The sequence below is a fragment of the Acipenser ruthenus genome, chromosome 4, assembly GCF_902713425.1.
Source record: "Acipenser ruthenus chromosome 4, fAciRut3.2 maternal haplotype, whole genome shotgun sequence".
Taxonomy (NCBI): domain Eukaryota; kingdom Metazoa; phylum Chordata; class Actinopteri; order Acipenseriformes; family Acipenseridae; genus Acipenser; species Acipenser ruthenus.
Window position 1 is genome coordinate 18,957,151 of NC_081192.1, and position 19,411 is coordinate 18,976,561.

The window sequence follows — 19,411 nt, forward strand, 5'->3', positions numbered from 1 at the left end:
CCGAACAGCTGAGGGCACAAACAGAATCATTTATAACCAGAGTTACAGACAATTGATCATGTGACCCTGAGTTGTGATAATATGTTGAGCTAATTTAGTGTTCAGTTGAACTGAAGCCAGTCAGTGCATGCACATCTTATCTGGTCTTGCAATAAAGTAGCTTAAAAGTTAGATATAGAACTGAAGATGCAGTTCATTCCTATTACAATAACAGAATTTCAGGAAATTTCAATGCATTACCTTTGGTTTAGGAAAAGTGCAACTTGGCCATGGATCATGACTGGACATGGACTGGACAATTGACTGGACATGAACTAGAAGAGAGGCATGGCTGTCTTTCCCTATGCTATTATTTCAGTCATTTTTGTAACTGTGGCTTTTTAAACCTTACTATTCCATTGACAATCTCCCCAAGCATTGTAATTTAATAGACTTATAGACTTAATTGTACATTGAAATCTGATTTCCTGTACCGCAACTTCCAAGCAGGTGTAGCCCTAGAATAGAATCTCTTAGCAATTCAGTTTCCTCTAGAAATAGAGCACGACCTGGCTGAACTGAAACCACTTGAAAGAGCCTCACTGTCTGTGCATCTTTTAACAAGAAAGCCTGGCCGTGGATCACTGTCACAAGGTCACTCTCGGTGCATACAGTGTGACCCTGCTCAGCTTCCCCCTTCAGTTGCTACAAACATGTCTTTTGTCTGATTTTAGAATAGCTTTTATTATTGTTTTGGTCACCATTTTACAACAGCCTTCAGAGTATTTAAATGTTGTTTATTTATGATTAATGTTTAAGAAGAAAAAATGCTTTCAGCAGTTGTATCAGTCAGGTACAGAATGACTTTCTATATCCCACTCCCAACCTTGCTTGTGTGAGGGCTTCTCACTATGGTTTTTTTTTTTTTTTTGGAGGATACTAAAGTGTGGGGTCTGACTGAGTCTATCAAGCAACCAGCCTCTCTTAAAAAAAAAAAAAAAAAAATTCAATATCTGGGAAAGCCTTTTACTATTGTCTCTGCTCTTTTAGTTGTTTTCTACACCATACCATTTAATGAAAAGGAAACCTCTCTAGTGAGATTCTTATTTCCATCCCTGCTCTTTACAGTATGTAGATTATATATAAAATGTCTGAAGCAGTTCTTTGAAAAAATATTGAGAGAGAGAGAGACAGACAGACAGACAGACAGACAGAGAGACAGAGAGACAGAGAGACAGAGAGACAGAGAGAGAGAGAGAGAGAGAATGTAGGAAGATGGAATATTTTTTGTGTGGGGGCACGGTTCCCAGTCCTTTGTGTCCGAGGGGCCCAAGGACATTCAGTAGGAATGGGAGTGCAGAGCTGCCTGGGAATGGGAAACGCCAGTTGCAGGTTTGTATGAGTGTGCTCCTGTATGTATGACATGGCAGGCAGAGGAATTCCAGTCCAGTACACTCAGATGCACTCTGCACCTGCCCAGAGCTGTTGGTATCTGAGGAATCTGGCTGGAGTAGACTAGGGAGGAGGAAAGCATTAAGAATATTGGCTCCCTCAAGGCAAGATTCCTCCGTCTCTACTATCATTCTCGCTGTTCGTGTTTGTGTATTGATTGGATGCTTTCTTTGCTACACCAAAGCATTTAGTGCAGTACAAAGAAATTTAAAATGCTGACAAGCTTATTGTGATGTAACCTGAAAAAACAGATTACAACATGGGTACATACTTGTGCTAAAAACCTCAAGTTGTATTTTTTGTAAATTTGCTGGAAGGCCATATGGCATGTCAGTAAATATGTGGAGCAGCTTTCAGAGATCAGTCACGAGTATTTGTTTTCATTCTCAATAATGATTGTGAATCATTTCAATCTTTGACCAGTAAATGCTGTGGTTCAGCAACCTTGGTTACAGTCGATTTGCTGCCATGAAGTTCAGCTTTCGCTCCTGTGGCTGGGGTGAGCCACAACCTTTTGTACATGCTCTTTCTTTATTCTGTTTTTATGTCTGTATTTTAAAGCGATGTGAAAGGCAAGAAAAGCTGGCGTTGTAGACTGGAAAAGCTACATTTAAATCCAGTCGATCCAAAACACAGGGAACCAAAGTAAACCTGTAGTATTGTGACATGGACGTGGAAAAATAGCAGTACTTCTGAAAAAAATCATAATGTGGGATTTTAAGGAGGCGTGAACAACAGACATCTAACAAAGACATCCAGGTATTATTCTGTAGGAAGTTTGTAATAAGTACGGGAAAATATGCCATTGATGAAGCTCAGTGTACTTTGTGGAATACCTCTATGTTGCTGAGCACTGCTGTGGTTCCCCTCTGTGTAATTTAATAGAAGTCTTTGTAGACTTCGCTTGCTGGCTGGGTGAATCAGTGCCTGTGTGTTTGAGGGGAGGGGAGATGGTCAGGAATTAAGGCTGGGTGTCATTGCACAGCTGACACCCCAGCAGGCACGTGTCACAGTTTATTTTTAATTCTTGCCGGGAGCCTGTGGGGGCTGTGCCTGCAGCAGAGGGGTGTGATGCAGTGCCTCCGCAACTAGTTTGCTGTGTGTAAGACAGGGAGCCGAGAGGCGTGCGTGGACACAGACTCTTCGTGTTTTCATTTCACAGTAAGTTATTTCCTCCGATTTGCTTCTTCTATGGGTGGCTGCTGTATTTTGGGGGATTTATGCATAACAGGTATTTTCCCTGTTCTTTCTTTCTGTTCCTTTATTTAAAATGTTCTTTCCTTCCATTCTCTTGTCATTGTTTTTTAATCCTGTATTATGTTTGCATTCTGTCACTTCGTTCCTCGGTTCTATTTCTTCCCTCTCTCCATTTGTTTGCTCTTTTAGTGTAATAGTTTATAAAGTGAAAATATGTGTCTGCCAATTCCATAAAATGTGATGAACATGGCTGATAGACGAAGTGAATCCGAGCTGAGCTGATGCTTGTCTAAACCAGTGTGCATAGCACACTCAGCCAGCCTTATCTGAGACTTGAAATAGACTTTCTACAGTGCTCTGTGTGCATCGGACTGCAATGCAAAAGAACACCTGGACAGTTAGTGGTGCATGAGGACTGGGTCAAGATATAAAATCTAAATCATTTCTAGATACAAAACTACAAAGCAAAAGTAACTCATTGTGTGGTTTAAACAATTTGACACCCCTTATTAAAGTTATAATAGAGCCTAGCAAAGTGTAATAAAGCATGGCAAGACTTATGTAAGCATTGTAAATTAGAGATGTATGTTAAAGCCTATTGCTAAACCTGGCAAAGCAGGGTAGACTATGGTAAATGCATAGTATAACCATTGGAGAGGCATGGTAAAACTGCAAAAATACCTCAGTAAACTTTTAATGGACTGCCCTTTCATTCCACGCCACCCCCCTACTTCAAATGCTACATATATGAAACCTAAATAAGACGGAGAGCCTTAGTGCGGTGTGGCAGGGATACCTTTTTTTCTGGAATATTGCTTTTAATACTTTGATTGTCCCTGATTTGATTAAAAAAAAAAAAAAACAGGCTGGTCACACCTTATCCCAATCAGGATAGTGCCAGAATGTGTGACTGATCTTCATAGGACCACCCAGCTGCCTTGCCATGTCTCCCATCTGTCAGCTCCCTGCTCTGGGAGCTCTAACTGGCTTTAGTCTGGATTCTTTAATCGCTCCAGCAGCATGGCTTTTATGGTCCCTTCAGTCATCATGGAAATTTATTTTCTTTTCTGCGATTTTAGATTGATGTGATTCATTATATTAAAAACACAGTATGCACTGATTATGATCAATAAGTCACGGGACAAATTATTATTATTATTATTTATTTCTTAGCAGACGCCCTTATCCAGGGCGACTTACAATCGTAAGCAAAAACATTTCAAGCGTTACAATACAAGTAATACAATAAGAGCAAGAAATACAATAACTTTTGTTCAAGCAAAGTACAAGTTTGACAAACCACAATTCAATAATACAGCAGGTAATAGTGATAGTTACATCAGGATATGATTAAATAGTGATAGTTACATCAGGATGTGATTAAATACAAAGTACTACAGGTTAAAAACTTGGCAGATTACAGTATTCTGAAGTACAGGATTAAATGCAGTAAAATAGGGGGCTGATAAGAGCAAAATAAAGCACATTTACATGAAGGGTGATAGTGTCCCAGGATACAAACAGAGGAGTTCTACAGGTGCTCTTTGAAGAGGTGAGTTCTTAAGGAGGCGCCGGAAACAGACTGTGCAAGGTGTTCAGAATTGTTCCCTTCACCAAGAAAACTTCGGCATTAAAAAAAAGTGCCCCTTTGCCTTAATGCTCTGACTTATTGATCATCCTGCGTATTTCAGACTGAACTGTCACTTTCCCGTTTAGAAAAACAGGGTAGGCTCCATCTTGCCTCACTTTCTTTCTTTATTTCTGCCTTTCCTATCTTTCCTTCCTATATCACTCCCTATCTCTGACTCTGTCTCTCTAACCCTTTATTGCTCTTCCTCAGCTTTATCCTTGTGGTACGCATTCTGTAACAATGGAGACACCCAAGCCAGCCAACAACTCTACTCTAGACCTGCTCGTGTTTAGAAATGGGGAGCTCACTGGTCAGGGGCAGGGGGACTGTCTGAGGAGTCTGTTTCAAACTGAGCCTCAAATCCTGAATCCAGCCGCCCTGCCTCTCAGCATCCCATGCCAGAGCACAGGAGTGGAAGCCAAGCCAGTCCAGAGTAACCCAGATCCTCAGGTCACGTTTGCCACTAAAAAGACTGTGGAAGTTTCCCACAATCCCCTGCAACAGTCCCCCAGAGAGAAACAGGAAGCCCCGCCACAAGAGGGGGAAGAGGAAGAAAGCCTGGTGGACTCGCAGCCCATTTCGTTCAGCAGTAACCCCTTTCTCATAGCCAATCAGAAGGGGAAAGGCAAGCCCACCGAAGCTCAGATTCTTTCGGGACCGCCAGTCGGCTACGGAAAGCAGGGTCTGTTGCAGACCAGCCTGTACTTAAAGGCAAGATGTCAATGAGTGTATGTGAATTGCTGTTGGCATGCCTTACTCCTACCCTATAAAAAAATATAATAATAGTAAACCACTGCTGCCCTTTCACTATAGCATTTGGCATGGTGTGTTTTGTGCTGCCTTGTTTCGTAAACGCTTTACTTGGTGGTTTTAATTTCTTAGAGTAATCCAAACAATTTTTTTTTGCTTTGTTGTGGAGAATTAACTTGCACTGTTTGTGTATTATTATTCACCCGATAATGCACAAACCTGTTGGTTCATGAGAACTACCCTGCTTTTTTATTTTTTCTATGTGTGAAAAAAGATGATTTCAGTATGGGAAAATGTAAAACAGTATGAGTCTTGGAATTGTCTCAGTGTTTTGTCCTGCTCCATATAACTGGTTTTAATGTAATGAGCGGGTTGGTATGATAACTTTGTTTATGTAAAGCGCAGCATTTGTTGCAGAAAAGTAGAGAGTTGTCCAATAGACAAATGTATGAACATGTTTCATCTGCCATGTTTGTTTTCTTAAACCTCTGTGGAACAGTGCATGGGGATGGGATTCAAATTCCATTTCCAAAGCAGTTTATATTGCCAGCTTGCATAGGTAAGAAGCTCAGGTCGAATTTAAAAAGTAATGTATTCACTGTCCCGACAGCTTAAATCAGCAGAGTTGTTTGAAAGGTTTATCAACTAGACTACATTTTTTTTTTTCTGATACTCGTCTTGGAAGTTATGAATGAATCTGTGGCATGAATGATTTATTGGTCCCCTTAATTGCTTAACCCCCTCCTTTTCCAGCCTGTAAATTGTGATTCCCTTTAGTTACACATTTAACAATGGCTTGCATGGAGTTCAGAGCTGGTAATGTTTTGAATGTGTGTGTTATATTGGAGGCAAGGTTTTGTTCCATGTCTGTGTACAGTGTTTTTTTTTTTTTTTTAAATTTAGTCATTGCCAATTAGTTTTTATTATTTTCTCCCCAATTTGAAATGCCCAATTATTTTTTATTTTTTGCCACCTCTGCGCTGATTTGGGAGGGGCGAAGACGAACACACGCTGTCCTCCGAGGCGTGTGCCGTCAGCCGCCTGCTTCTTAACACTCTGCAGACTCACCGTGCAGCCGCCTCAGAGCTACAGCGTCGGAGGACAACGCAGCTCTGGGCAGCTTACAGGCAAGCCCGCAGGCGCCCGACCAGACTACAGGGGTCGCTGGTGCACGGTGAGCCGAGGACACCCTGGCCGACCTAACCCTCCCTCCCCCCGGACGACGCTCGGCCAATTGAGTGCCGCCCCCTGGGAGCTCCCGTCCACGGTCGGCTGTGGAATAGCCTGGACTCGAACCGGCGACGTCCAGGCTATAGAGCGCATCCTGCACTCTAGCGAGTGCTTTTACTGGATGCGCCACTCGGGAGCCCCCTGTGTACAGTTTTACTAATGGGTAAAATACTGTACAGTAAATGAAGCATAGGTAACTAACACAGACCTGTTTTGTAAATTTGAGCTGGTTTTAGTTTTTCAATGATAAAATATCATTCTATACAATGTGGCCAGCTTCGTGTGATTGCGTGCAGTTCGTTAGCAATAAAACCGTGGTCCAGGTGTGAAACATCTTAAAGTTGCTCAGCGTATTTAGGTTGAAATAGACAAATGTCATATTAAAAAAATTAAATAAATAATACAAATCATTACATTGATGTGAACAATAGAATGCCTTGTCTAAGAATGGAGCCGTTTGATTGGCTGGGAGGGTCTTTATGGTGTCTAGTATGATGTGCCATGTTGGAGGAGCTTTCCTGGAAGTACAGTAATCTCACAGCTGTCTGGGGTGCTGTCAGGTTTTCTAAAGAGGTTGCTGATCTCTGCAGTAAAGCATGGGGACCCAGCCTCGTTTGAAACCTAACCTGCATGATTCCTGTAACTAAAAAATGATATCCTTCCTGTACATTGTAATTCTGAATGCCTCGATATCCTCAATTAGAAGTTTTGATAAAAGTTTCATTTTTCCCCACAGTATTTACAGTCAATAAAAGTAATTGTAGCTAAAAAAAACGATTCCAGTTTTGCGCTTCCACTAGTTACATAGGTCTCAAATGTGCAGTTTTGAGAGAAACACATGTTAAAGCAAACGTTTAAAACATGATTTGGTATCTGCTACTACAGGTTAAAGAAAGGTTCATTTACATTCCTTATTCTCTGGATATATGTCATTTCTGCTCCGTCCCTGTCCAGCTCGTTCTGTAAAGCCGTCTCAATCCAGATCCGCTCAGAATCCAGGACGGTTTTGGAGCTTTTACTTGGTTGTAGGCGGAACAATGCAACAAATAAGAATGGTTTGCGTCCAAATATACATTATGGGTTGGTTTTGTTTTTTGTCTGCTTCCCTGCTGCACAGATTGAAAAGTCTTGTGAAGCTGAACTGCCAATTTTATTCACTGTAATTGTATGTGTATTAAGCGATTGTGTCTCACTGCAGATTTTTCTAAAACTAGTGTCCTCAACCAGACTAGGACAAGTCAATGAAAATGTGTGGGTCTGGTGCAAGTGACTGGGAATTTGTTTTAATGCAGAATTCTTAATGAGGAAAGAAGATTATGCAACCTTGTTCTTTTTCTTTATATTTCATATTTATTTTTCTTTGTGACAGGGTTCCTCTGCCGAGCCTATTGGTTTGAACAGCACCAGTTGGGAAGCTCCCTGCTACCCCACCTCGCAGCCTGTAAGTACAGCACTCCAATAACATCATGAGCAGATATTGTTTCTGGTTAACTATGCAACTTCTTAATGTGTTCGTAATAAATTCAGTACCTCAAACCAGGATGAGCTACTGTGCAAATTAGTTAATTAGTTGAAGCAAGTCAGTCTCGTCAGTTTCAGAGCCCTTGCAGCTGTGAGGTGTTGAAATAGTGGCATTCCCCTTAGGATAGAGTAGATCCCCACATAGTCACAGCGAAAAATCTGGATTCGGTGCTTGACATCGGCTGTATTGCTCACTCATTTTAGACTTAGAAACTCTAACTGCAACAGTTTAATCGTGCCAGCATTTCAATTCAATTATGTTTAGACTATTAAAATAGATCCACCCCACCCCAGCTAAAAATTTGAACCCTCACATATAAGTAACCATATAATCAAGCCAGCTGTTACTTTCCCTACCATCCCATACTGGTGCACTAGAAGCAGCTTCTTTATAGAAACTAGCCTTGGAGCTGCAGTGGCCTTGTGATCAGTGGTCTCGCTGAGATTGTAGGAAGCAGTTCTACTGTATCTCATGAGGCAAATCATCCAGTTTTCACAAGAACAATCCCATGAGAGAAAATCTTACCCTGTACACCAGGTTGTGAAGAAAAACTATTATTATTATTATTATTATTATTATTATTATTATTATTATTATTATTATTATTATTATTATTATTATTTATTTTTTAAATCATCGTTTTCACGTCCTCGTCTTCCTCCTCCAGCCTATGTCCACCGCTGCTTCTTGCACTGGACGGGAGACCCGCTTTGTAAGTGCTTCTGTGCCTGGCCTGGGCTATCTGCCTGCCTGCCTGCCTGCCTAACTGCCTGCTTAGTGTTGGCTCGCTGTCTTCATAGTTGGCAGGTATAGAAATGAGTCAGGTCTGATATAAGGCATGAAAGTTTGTTTTTTAAGAGTGTGACAGCAAAAACCACACCAATGTGCACTCCCAGTGATAATAGCCAGCGGATAGGTTTACAGGATTTGTGTGGTAACAATGTTATAACGAAGTTATGAGAGTCACAAGCATTCATAGAAACAAACAAAATCCATACAGTATAAAGCCAGTATGTGTGATCCAAGCTCATCTCTAACTACTGCGTAAACACTCGCCGTTTAGAAGTAATCGGTCAGTTATTAGTAGTGTTCCGCGTTTCCGGTTTATTCAGAATTAACAAAAAATTATAGGGTTGTTTTTTTTTTTTAAACTGGTAATTGTTGTTTTACTGATTTATACCCGATTTTGTCATTTTCAATATTTTCCTGTTACTATTTTCTAGGAAATACACAATGTTTTGATTTAAAATGCTTTTTTATTTTGTCTCTGACATTTTGATAAGCAGCCCTACACTGTATCCGAGGATACATCAGACGTTTAGATGTCTGAGGATCAAATAACGTTCAAACATGGTTCTCTTGTCACTTCACAAACACATTATCATCTGATTGTCAGAGCGTTGTGCTTTGCTGGACAACCACTGTTTATTGCAGAAAGGTAAGTATCGGTGACTGTGCGACAGTAGTGTCCAACAGCTAAAACACTGCCTAATGCCGATAATCTCAATCATAAATATTTGACAGAAAATGGTGATGCTGTAGTTGGTAAACTTATGGAATGCATTGATGGAAATGTCCAGTGTGATTTTTTTGACGCGTCTCCCGATGGCTTGCACCGCCCAGTTCTGTCAATTTTTTTTCTTTTATTTTTATGATTTCAAGGCGAATAAACCTGGCTTGTTTTGTGCTGATGTCATGTTCATACCTTCTGTAGATACTATTTCCGTCAGCACAGCGATTGCCCAAACGTTCTCAAAGTACCAGCTAACTTGGGAAAATGTGGCTTCGACTTGCAGATTCTTCTTCATCGTACATGCCAGGGACATTAAACTCAATCACAAATCAGAACTTCACATCATATTCCACATAAAAAGTTTGTATACTGAGATCCCCCCCCCCCCCCCCCCCCCGATTTTTACCAATTGTTTTAATTTTAAAACCTATTTTTTACCGAATTTATCCCTATTTTAATATATGTAAAATAGTCAAAAAAATCCTGGAAAAAATAAAAACCAGAAATGCGGCACAGTAGTTATTAGATACAGTATCTCTGGCCTTGGCCTGCACTGCCATCTGGTAGCATAAAACTAAAAAAGAAAATGCCAAGACTGTTTGGGAAGAAACCTGCATATTGTGTTAATTCAGCCCCTGGTGTGACAGAATAAGATCATTTTACTTGAAGCCAATTGTGCTTTCAGTGGAATGCAGGAGATTGTAGTTCTTGATCGACTGCAACAGGTTTCAAGTGCATTTTAGGTTGTATTCAAGTTTCTAGGCCGAATCAATCAGTTAGAATTTAATGCATTAAGCTTCAATTAATCTGCTTGAACTTTGATTGCGTTTTGCTGTTCATATATTTGATGCACTTCTGTAAATTTTATAAAGAAAAAAAATAAAAACTCATCTTATAACTCTACATTTATAGGAGAAACCAGATATATGATGGCTTCTAATGTGTTCAGAAAGAAACAAGGACTCAACTGTAAGCCATTTACTGTGAAAACGATCCCCATACATACACAATTTAAATACAGCTCCCTGCATGTCCTGTATCACAAATACAGCTCTCGGCATCCTTTCTTCGTTTTTTTAGCATTCCTGCACCTGTCAGCACTTCAGTTACCAGCATCCCCTCTACAGTGTCAGAACTACAGCTCCCAGCTACCCCTCACTGTGACAGAAGCATTGTTCCTGGTATCGCCACTCTGTGTCAGCGCTACAGTTGCCCTCTAGGGTGCATGTTCTTTCTTACTATATGTGTGTTCATATCGTTAGAAAATGCTTAGCAAGGTTGAGTCTACGTATGACCCAGCACTGCATTCAGCTGTTGGGTTGGTTTCCTTCATAGCAGCTGCACAGCCAAGCAACCCCTGAGCCAGCAATTTTAAATAGAAATGAACGTTAGTCCAGCACTAAAAAAACTACGGCTGTGGTTTTTAAATTTTTTTTTTGTTTGTTTTGTTTAAATGTGGAAAATATAATCAACTTATATCTTGTTGTATGTTTCAGGCATCTATTAATTTCCTCTCCACCACAAGTCCCAAGGAAGTATCAGTGAGTATCTGGAAGATATCAAATACCTTAACTGCTATTTATGCAGTTCTATTTACAGACGCAGACAAAAATATTGGCAACCAATGCTTATTGTACTATAATTCAAGGTAACAGATTAAAAACAAAAACTTTTTAATAAAACAAAAAGCAAAATACACAATTTCACTTAAGTTAACAAACAAGCTTATTTCATTTTAAAGTATTCGTTCATGACAAAAGCATTGGCACCCCTGCTTTAGTATTTTATTATGGCTTTCAGGTGTTAATGATAATTCTTAACCAGTGTGTTACATCTTGTTGGGGGAAATATGGGCCCATTCTGTGTTGCTTATTTCCTTCAGCGCAGACAGATCGGATACATAATGCTTTGCTGCAGCTTTTTTCAGATAAGTCCAGAGCATTTGTTTTTATTAAATTGAGATCTGGTGATTGAGAAGGCCATTCCAGAACTTTTTATCTTTTTGTTTTCTTCAAAAATTCCAGAGTTAACTTAGCTGTATGCTTTGGGCTGCTGTTGTGTTGGAAGATGAACTGTCTGCCGTTGTATAATGTTTTGATACACGGCTGCATTCCCAGTCCCTGAACTGATAAAAACAACCCATATGATAGAACCACCGCAATTACTGTGTAATGGTTTTCAATCAATAAATATATATTTTTAATTAGTTATATTAATACTTTTGTCATTAATAAATATTTGAAATTGGTTAAGTGCTTTTTTTATATAAAGATTGTTTGCTAAACTACCAAAACATTTGTATTTTGGCCTTTATCAAATTAACTATTGACTAATGTTCACAAAATGCATGTATTTAACACGTTTTCTTGACCCATCTTATATTAAGTGCAAGGTGCCAATACTTGTTGTCTGCAACTGTATCTACCCCCCCCCCCCCTCCCATTCCCTTTAGAAACAGGAGCATAAACTTTAATTGCTTTTGGTTTTTGCATATTTACATTGTGTTATACCTGCACTTACATTGCCAGCATATCCTTAAATAACAATGTTGAAAAAACAGCAGCAAAACAAAAACCGATATAAAGGGTTTACAAAATCAACCCGTGTTTAGAATACCCCAGGTCTGCTCTTTGTCATAACCTTCTTTCTCTTGTTCTCTCTCTGCTCCATTTCTGCCCTCCTTGATCTGTTCTACCATGCAGACCAAACCAGGCATTATCCACCCTAGAGTGTGTCAGAATACACCTCTCAATCAGGATGGCCGAAAGAGCCCCAACCCTTTCCAGCATGGCCCTTCCCCTTCCGAGACACTCGGTTCTGTGAGTGTCCCCCCCCCCCCCCTCTCTGTCTCTCTTTCTTTCTTTCTGTCTGTCTGTCTGTCTGTGGGTGGGTGTGTGTGTATTCACAACTTACATGGAACCTTATACAGTACGTGGAGTGATTCTTGACCAGTCAAACAAAGGCTGCTGGGTATCAGACCTCAATCGGCTTGGTTGTGGACTGTTAATTATCCGACATAATGCCACCTGGCTGGAAAATGAATTCAAATTAAAGAACATTCATATGTACTGCTTTATGTATGTGTATATGTAGAGGATATACCATGTGTGTTCAGAGAACTGTAGTGAGGATGACAGAATAACCCATGAGCTTTATGTGAAGCCCTGCATCTGCTTAGCAACGCAGCATCATTTACAACAGTGTGATTAACTCAGTCATTCTGTCTTTTGGTTATGAATAAATGCAAGAAACATTTCCTAATAAGATCTGATACAAAAAATACTCACTCAGTCACCGACCCAGTTCCGACCCCGTACTGTACCTATACCAATCCGGTGTTAAAGTCACCAACCGGTACCGACCCGGTGCAGACCAGGTTCTGAAGCAGTACTCCAAAAGAGTTCTGAACCAGCCCGCTACCAAACCGGTCCTGCTTGGGTCTTAACCCGCCCGGTCAATATATATATATAGCTAGCAGACTGAGGCAACAGCTGTACAACCCTATACTGTACATTGCATTGCTTGCTTCATGCATCATTCCCGGGCTCTATTCCTGTGAGACATGCAAGGCCAGTCAGCCTATAGAGGACAAGCATGGCAGGTGCTCCTCCTGCCTGGGACCAGAGCATGCCAAGCAGGCAGTGGTTAATCGCAGCTTCTGCACATTTTGTTCCCCTTGCTCCAAGCATGCTTTAGCTCAAAGGAGCGCTCCTTACTCCTGCTCAGCGCTCTTCCCCATCACTCTCAGAGAGGTAGCTGTGTCCTCACTCCATGGCTCTGCGCCAAGAGAGAGCAGACGACACACCCGGGAAAGTAGCCCAAGCAGGAAACCGTCTTCTTCACGGTCTTCCTCATCCTCGTCGAGCTCTGGCTCTAGAAATAACCTAGACTCGAACACGTGACGTCCAGACTAGAGCGCATCCTGCGCTCCACTTGGAGCGCCTTTACTGGATGTGCCACTTGGGAGCCTCCTTGCAGCATTTTTTACAGCAGACATGTGCTTGTCTGTACACAACAGTGGTGGCTTACATCAACCACCAGGGCGGCCTCCGCTCACCCATTCTCCATCGTGTGGTCTGCGAGCTTTTGCTGTCGGCGCCTGACCTCCTCTCAAGGGGAGTCCCTAGCAGCTCAGAGTGGAGGCATCATCTCGAGGTGGCGAGCCTCATCTGGGAGAGGTTGCCATAGCAATGTCCATGCGTTCCCAGTACGGGTACGAGTGGGCCATCTTTTAAGATGTGATGTCTGCCTCATGGGTTCCACCCCAGGACTTGTCCCATGGCAGTAATACTGCAAATTTTGCAGGACCTATTTGATGAGGGTAAATCCCCCTCTACATTAAAGGTCTGTCTGGCAACTATTTCAGCTTGCCATGTTAATATTGATTTGGTCTCCCCAGGAGCTCACAGCCTGGTGGGGCAATTTTTGAAGGACATTGTACCTCTCTGGAGGCTAAACCTGGTGTTTAATGCACTTACAAAGCCTCCATTTGAGCGCCTGCATTAAGCTGCGCTGAAATTATCATTTAAAGTGGCTTTCTTGCTTGCTATCACCTCTGCAAAGTTGGTGAGTGAGATGCAGGCATTCTTTATAGCTAAAGTCTGCTTAATTTTTACAGAGGCCAGGACAAAGGTCACGCTCCGTACCAATCCTGCCTTTTTGCTGAAGATTAAATTGGTGTTCCATGTCAACCAGTCTGTGGAATTGGTGGCTTTCCATTCATCTCCTTTCCAATCTCCAATCTAACAGAGAGCTACAGCTCCATACGCTCTGCCCAGTTTGGGCCCTGGCGTACTATGTTGACAGGACTAAAAGTTGGCGGCCAAACTATTTTTTGTCTGCTGTGGGGCGAAGTCCCATGGTCAAGCCCTCTATAAGCAGTGGCTGTCCAAGTGGATAGCAGACATGGGCAAGACTGCCTGTTAGCAGGCCAACTTGCCCCCTCCAGAAAAGCTCACTGCCTGTTCCAACAGGGGCATGGCAGTTTTGTGGGCTTTTATTCCAGGGTGCATCTGTCAAAGACATATGCAATGCAGTGGTGTGGGCTACTCCCCATACCTTTACTAGGTTCTATAGACTTAATGTAGGAGGCGGTGTGGTCCAGTGGTTAAAGAAAAGGGCTTGTAACCTCGGCCACTGACTCATTGTGTGACCCTGAGCAAGACTTAACCTCCTTATGCTCCGTCTTTCGGGCGAGACGTAATTGTAAGTGACTCTGCAACTGATGTATAGTTCACACACCCTAGTCTCTGTAAGTCGCCTTGGATAAAGGCGTCTGCTAAATAAACAAATAATAATGTTGTAGATCCTTAAAACCCAAGTTTTGGAACTAGAGTTGTAAGGGCGACTTCCCAGTCGACCCTTACAACGCAGACATAGAGGTGAGTTTTTCTCACAGTGCTTTCACCCTAGCTAATTACTGGGGTTCCGAATGGTAGCACACAGGGCAGCCTCTTGGCTTAGCCTTGTAGTATTCTGGTTGTTCGGCAATCTTGCCATTGCGACGGCTTAGGTATACTGACCCATTCAGTAATGGTTACATTTTGTACTTGTTCCCTGAAATAGAAATGTAACCATTAACCTTCAAGGTCACTGCAGCCATGATTGCAGCAGGCTTTGAAGGAAAAATGATGATGAGATCTGTGAGTGCAGTCCTTTTGATACCTAGGGGGCAGAATCACGACTGAGTCACAGGCTCGGTGGGCAGCTTTGGTATTAGGGTCTTTAGGAGGTAAATACCCATTCGGTAATGGTTACATTTCTATTTCAGGGAACCAGGGTTATGACAATAACTGAACGTTTTCTTCACTCATGAAAGTTATTGGCAAAGACATTCGACCATGTCTATCTGAGATTATCGATATGTTAATATTATGTTCATTCATTTTATAGTTGATTGATTCAGTTGTCACATTGTAGATATGCTTTTTTAATGTAAATAAACTTCTGTTCTGAACTGATTAGCAGCAACCATTAAGAATGTGTTTTAAACATATTCACCTGTACTGACACCCAGCTGGCAGAGAGATTCACAGCTACATCTTGAGAACCACGTATGCATGAGTGTTTCTTATGTGCTGCTTTTCATTATTCTGTAAGTCCAAAAAAAGGGTTTAGTATTAATGCTGGCATTACAAGAAAGAAAGAGAAGTTACTTTGGTCCCTTTTATTTTTCGTGTACATGTACAGTAGGGTCTTGAAGGTAAACTTTCAAGACCTTATTGATATCTGCATTAGGTGAAAAGCTTTGAGTTACAGGACTGTAGGTGTTCATATTTTAAAATGAAACTATTACTGTTTCAATTTCCTCTCCCTTTTAGGATGTCTTTATCCAGAGGAATACTGTCCAGTCCAAGCCTTCACCTGAGGTGAGACTGAATTCATTGATTGCTCTGTTGCCTCTGCAAGGATTTAAATAAGACTCCCATTGCATATCTGTGTCATCCTTTCCAGGTTTTATTGCATGGTCAATTGGACACACTGTTGTGTATAGGTTACAAGTTCAGCTGTGTAGTGGAATTCCTGGCTCAAACTGTGGTCTTTTAAGAGGGTGTGTTCCAAACACACCAATTACCTGAGACTGCCCTAACTTCACCACTGGTACCCATTCCCAGCTCAGTCACAAAAAATGTAATGTCTTTGTACTCAAGCAACTAAACTAGGTGCTAAGAAAGGAACAATGTCTTATTTAAGTGCCTTATGTCAAAACATTTTTTTGCCTGGAGAACAAGTGAGTTTGTGATCCCTGTAGCAGGACCTGGACAATGTTTTTGCCAGTGACAGTGATGTGGAGCTGGGAGGGGACCCTCCATGTGGCATAGTTGGTCAGCCCTTTGCCACCCGTAACCTCTCAACAGACGTGCTCAGCCCCCTGGGCGAGTGGACCCTGCGTAGGGAGTACCTGAGCTTGTCCGCAGTGCCCCTCGTCACCAAGCCCTCACTAGACCTTGAGGTAGAGAGAACGCATGTCCTCCACCCCCAACTGGCTTTTCGATGGGGTGCTGCTGGTGGTAAATGGATGCTGGTTTGAGAGGTCTTCACAGTGGTTTTGCCCATGGTAGTGGTGGGGATAATGCTTTCAGATTTGGAAGGTGGCAGTTATGGTGTTGGTGGTGGTGGTGATAGCTTCAGTGGTGCTAATTGCTCCTGGTTGTCCATACTCCTGCAGGAATTGCTCAAGGCACAGTGGTGTGAAACAGGTTCCCTAACATCTGAAAGCTTCTTGCTATTCTCCTTTATCTCCTTTATATCTCCTTTATAATTAATGTTGAGGCACAATGATCTGCACACACAAGTAGACTCTGGAACTGTATCTGCATGTGAATACACATGCAATGTTCCAGCTAATTTTCTCATTCCAGGCTAATATTTAGTGACTCAATGACAGACATGCAACAACAAAGTAACTTCCCTATAGACCAGTGTCACATGAAGCAGCAGCACATTACCCAACCAACAAGAAAACTAAAAGATAACTTTTGACAATAATCTTCACACAGATGTGATCAAATTGCTACCCCACTTACACACAGACAATCACAGGATTGCATTGCACCCACTGTTGCTCCCATTACAGGTCGCGTCCCCGTCACCCAGTGGGCAGGACAGCCCGGAGCAACGCTCGTTCAGAGACCGGCAGAAGTACTTTGAGATTGATGTGAAGCAGCACCTACCCGACAGCAAGCCCAAACCTCGTGTCTCGCTGGTTGCTGAGGATGACCTCAAGAAGATGAGGGAGGAAGAAGGTGAGGCGCTTTACTTGTTACAGGAGCAGAGCCCCTGAGATTTGAGTTGTTCATATATCCATATTGAACACTACACCATTAATATGGTTTGATTGAACTATGGTGTTTTAGATGTATTCAGTACAGTGAAGAACTACTAATAATTGAAACAGTGAAACCATTCCTATTTATAATGCTGTAGTTAGGAGTCATGTTTAGGAGACCTATGCTATTTGTGTTCCACTTTGTAACGATAATGACATTATGGAGTAGCTGTGAGCCATGACCTCACAGCCTTGTAATTGGTTTTGTGTTAGAGCCACTTTCATAGTCAGATAAAGATGATCCCCTGGAGAGATGGGGTTCCTGGACAGGGTGGAGCGCTGTCTTTTCATTCCCAGCACTACTTGCTCTCATGCCTCTGTGTCTACTCTTCCTCTCTCAGTCCGGAGGGTTGAACAGCGGGCCCGGGAGCTGCTAGTGGATGAGGAGGAAGAGGAAGAGGAGGACCTTGACAAGCAGATGGCGGAGATGAAGGCCCATGGCAAAGTGGTCATCGAGGGAGTGGAGTACAAGATAGAGAGGGTGGACAACCGGAGCACCAACTCCCCCAGCGCAGGGTACGGCAGACTTAATGGCTTACTGGGCTGATGTGCCCCGGTATGGGTCGCTTTGCAGCAGACCTGTGGTCAATCCAATTGTGATTGTGCAATTTGTAGTTAATTTCAATTCCAATGTAAATCTAACTGTAGTTGAACCATGGCACGCCAGCGTAATTGTACCATGTAATTGATCAATTTGACAATTTGTCAATTGATCATTATTGTATTTTCAACCACTTTTGGTGACCGCATTTGTTATTTAAAAAAAAAAAAAAAAAAGATCGAGAAAAAAAGTGATACGGTATGTTTCTGTATTTGTACCTGGGATTATTGCTTGGCTATTTCGAATAAACAGAATAAACATATTCATGTGTGTAGTTGTTTGTTACATTTGAGTGTAATTATAACCAATTACTGCACCATAATTGTAATTGTAATTGAACAAAATAGCACTGTAATTGTAATTGCAATTTCAGCAAACAATTCAGCTGTAATTATATTTATAATTACAATTGACCAGAGGTCTGCTTTGCAGCTTTAGAGCAATTTTACAAGCATTGAGAAGAAACCTGCATTTTATGTATAAGCCATTGACAGCTGTATAAGAAGCAAAAATAGTAGAAAGGTATCTTTTGATGCCATAAGTTGAGTAGTAAAACAGTTTCCGGACCAAATTCAAGCAAGTTTAGGCCTTTTTGTGTTTAGAAAGAATCTAAAAAATGATATCCTGCATCTTTGTAAGTTGCAAACTGCAAGTCATTTGCAACCTAGATGGCGTTGCAACCGCAAACAGACAGGACATAAATTACCACAGCAGTTTTATGCTACGCTCATCATTGACCTGGTTAAGCTAGGTATATATTGCGGTTTGTGGAATGTGGTCTGGAAATGCAACAGCCTGCTTGCTGTGGTTCACTCTTTCTGCCCGGCTCTCTTCTTAGTGAGTCCCTGGTGCATGGGAAAGGAGAATCCCAGAGGAACTCCCTCGAAGATGGCTTCAGACCCGAACAGAGACCAAACTCCATGACTGGGTAAGAAGGGTTCCCAGGGGCAATTGAGCGGGGCAGTTTCTCAAAGCAGAAACCTTGAAAAACCTGTGCAGAGAGAGGATTTCCAGATTAGCAGCATTATGTTTGTGTTTCTGTTCAGACTGAGCCCAATGTACCCAGGGGAGTCAGGAGCCCCAATCAGGACTGCCAAGGCAGAGCGGCGCTACCAGGAGCGAATGCGCATGCAGAGCCCAGAAGTGCACAACGCCCAAGACAAGGACCTCTCCCCAGCTGAGAAGAGAGCCCTGGAGGCAGAGAAACGGGCCATGTGGAGAGCAGCCAGGTAGGCACATGTGAGGAGGAGGGGGCCCAATGGGAAATCCATGGGTTAAGGAGACACCACTGACTGCTTCCAGTGCTGCTATGCTGTGTCTCTGTTGCTCACATGTTTTTAGGCTGGTGCAATCTTGCTTCCATCAAATCAGTCGGTGCCTCCTGCAGATTAATGTCACCTGACCAAGTGACCCACAGTTCTCTGTGCCAGGAATGGAGTCTCTGCCAGTCACACATGCAACCGCTTTTCAGTGATAGAAGCACAACAGATTTCATATGTGAAAAGCCTTTCCTATATACAGTATGTGATTTTTCAGATGGAAAGAGTGGACATTTTACAGTTTTTGAGTTAGCCCCAGCCTTATTTATCTTTTAGGTTGTGTCACACTGTTGTAAATGACCAAGGGGTCCACAACTGGGAGCATTCCAAGCATGCCTGTGTTTGGAAAGAGATAACTTGTAACTGTAATTGGGACACAGGTTTCGAACA

General features: G+C 42.1%; 1 protein-coding gene across 23 annotated transcripts in view; it reads left to right on the forward strand.

Moving 5' to 3' along the window:
* The window catches only part of LOC117399365 (protein scribble homolog), a 149,822-nt gene that overhangs the window by 115,076 nt on the left and 15,335 nt on the right, over window positions 1-19,411 (forward strand). For 6 of the 23 annotated variants that reach the window (XM_059022129.1, XM_059022133.1, XM_059022132.1 and 3 more), the window contains 11 exons: window positions 4,469-4,969; window positions 7,608-7,679; window positions 8,428-8,472; window positions 10,770-10,814; window positions 11,976-12,092; window positions 15,594-15,641; window positions 16,025-16,225; window positions 16,850-17,018; window positions 17,443-17,617; window positions 18,541-18,630; window positions 18,749-18,931. In XM_059022129.1, the coding sequence (XP_058878112.1) occupies window positions 4,469-4,969; window positions 7,608-7,679; window positions 8,428-8,472; window positions 10,770-10,814; window positions 11,976-12,092; window positions 15,594-15,641; window positions 16,025-16,225; window positions 16,850-17,018; window positions 17,443-17,617; window positions 18,541-18,630; window positions 18,749-18,931 (1,646 nt within the window). Of the gene's footprint in view, window positions 1-251; window positions 882-4,468; window positions 4,970-7,607; window positions 7,680-8,427; window positions 8,473-10,769; window positions 10,815-11,975; window positions 12,093-15,593; window positions 15,642-16,024; window positions 16,226-16,849; window positions 17,019-17,442; window positions 17,618-18,540; window positions 18,631-18,748; window positions 18,932-19,411 lie in introns of those variants that run through there. The other 17 variants (XM_059022141.1, XM_059022143.1, XM_059022148.1 and 14 more) reach the window with 15 other exon arrangements.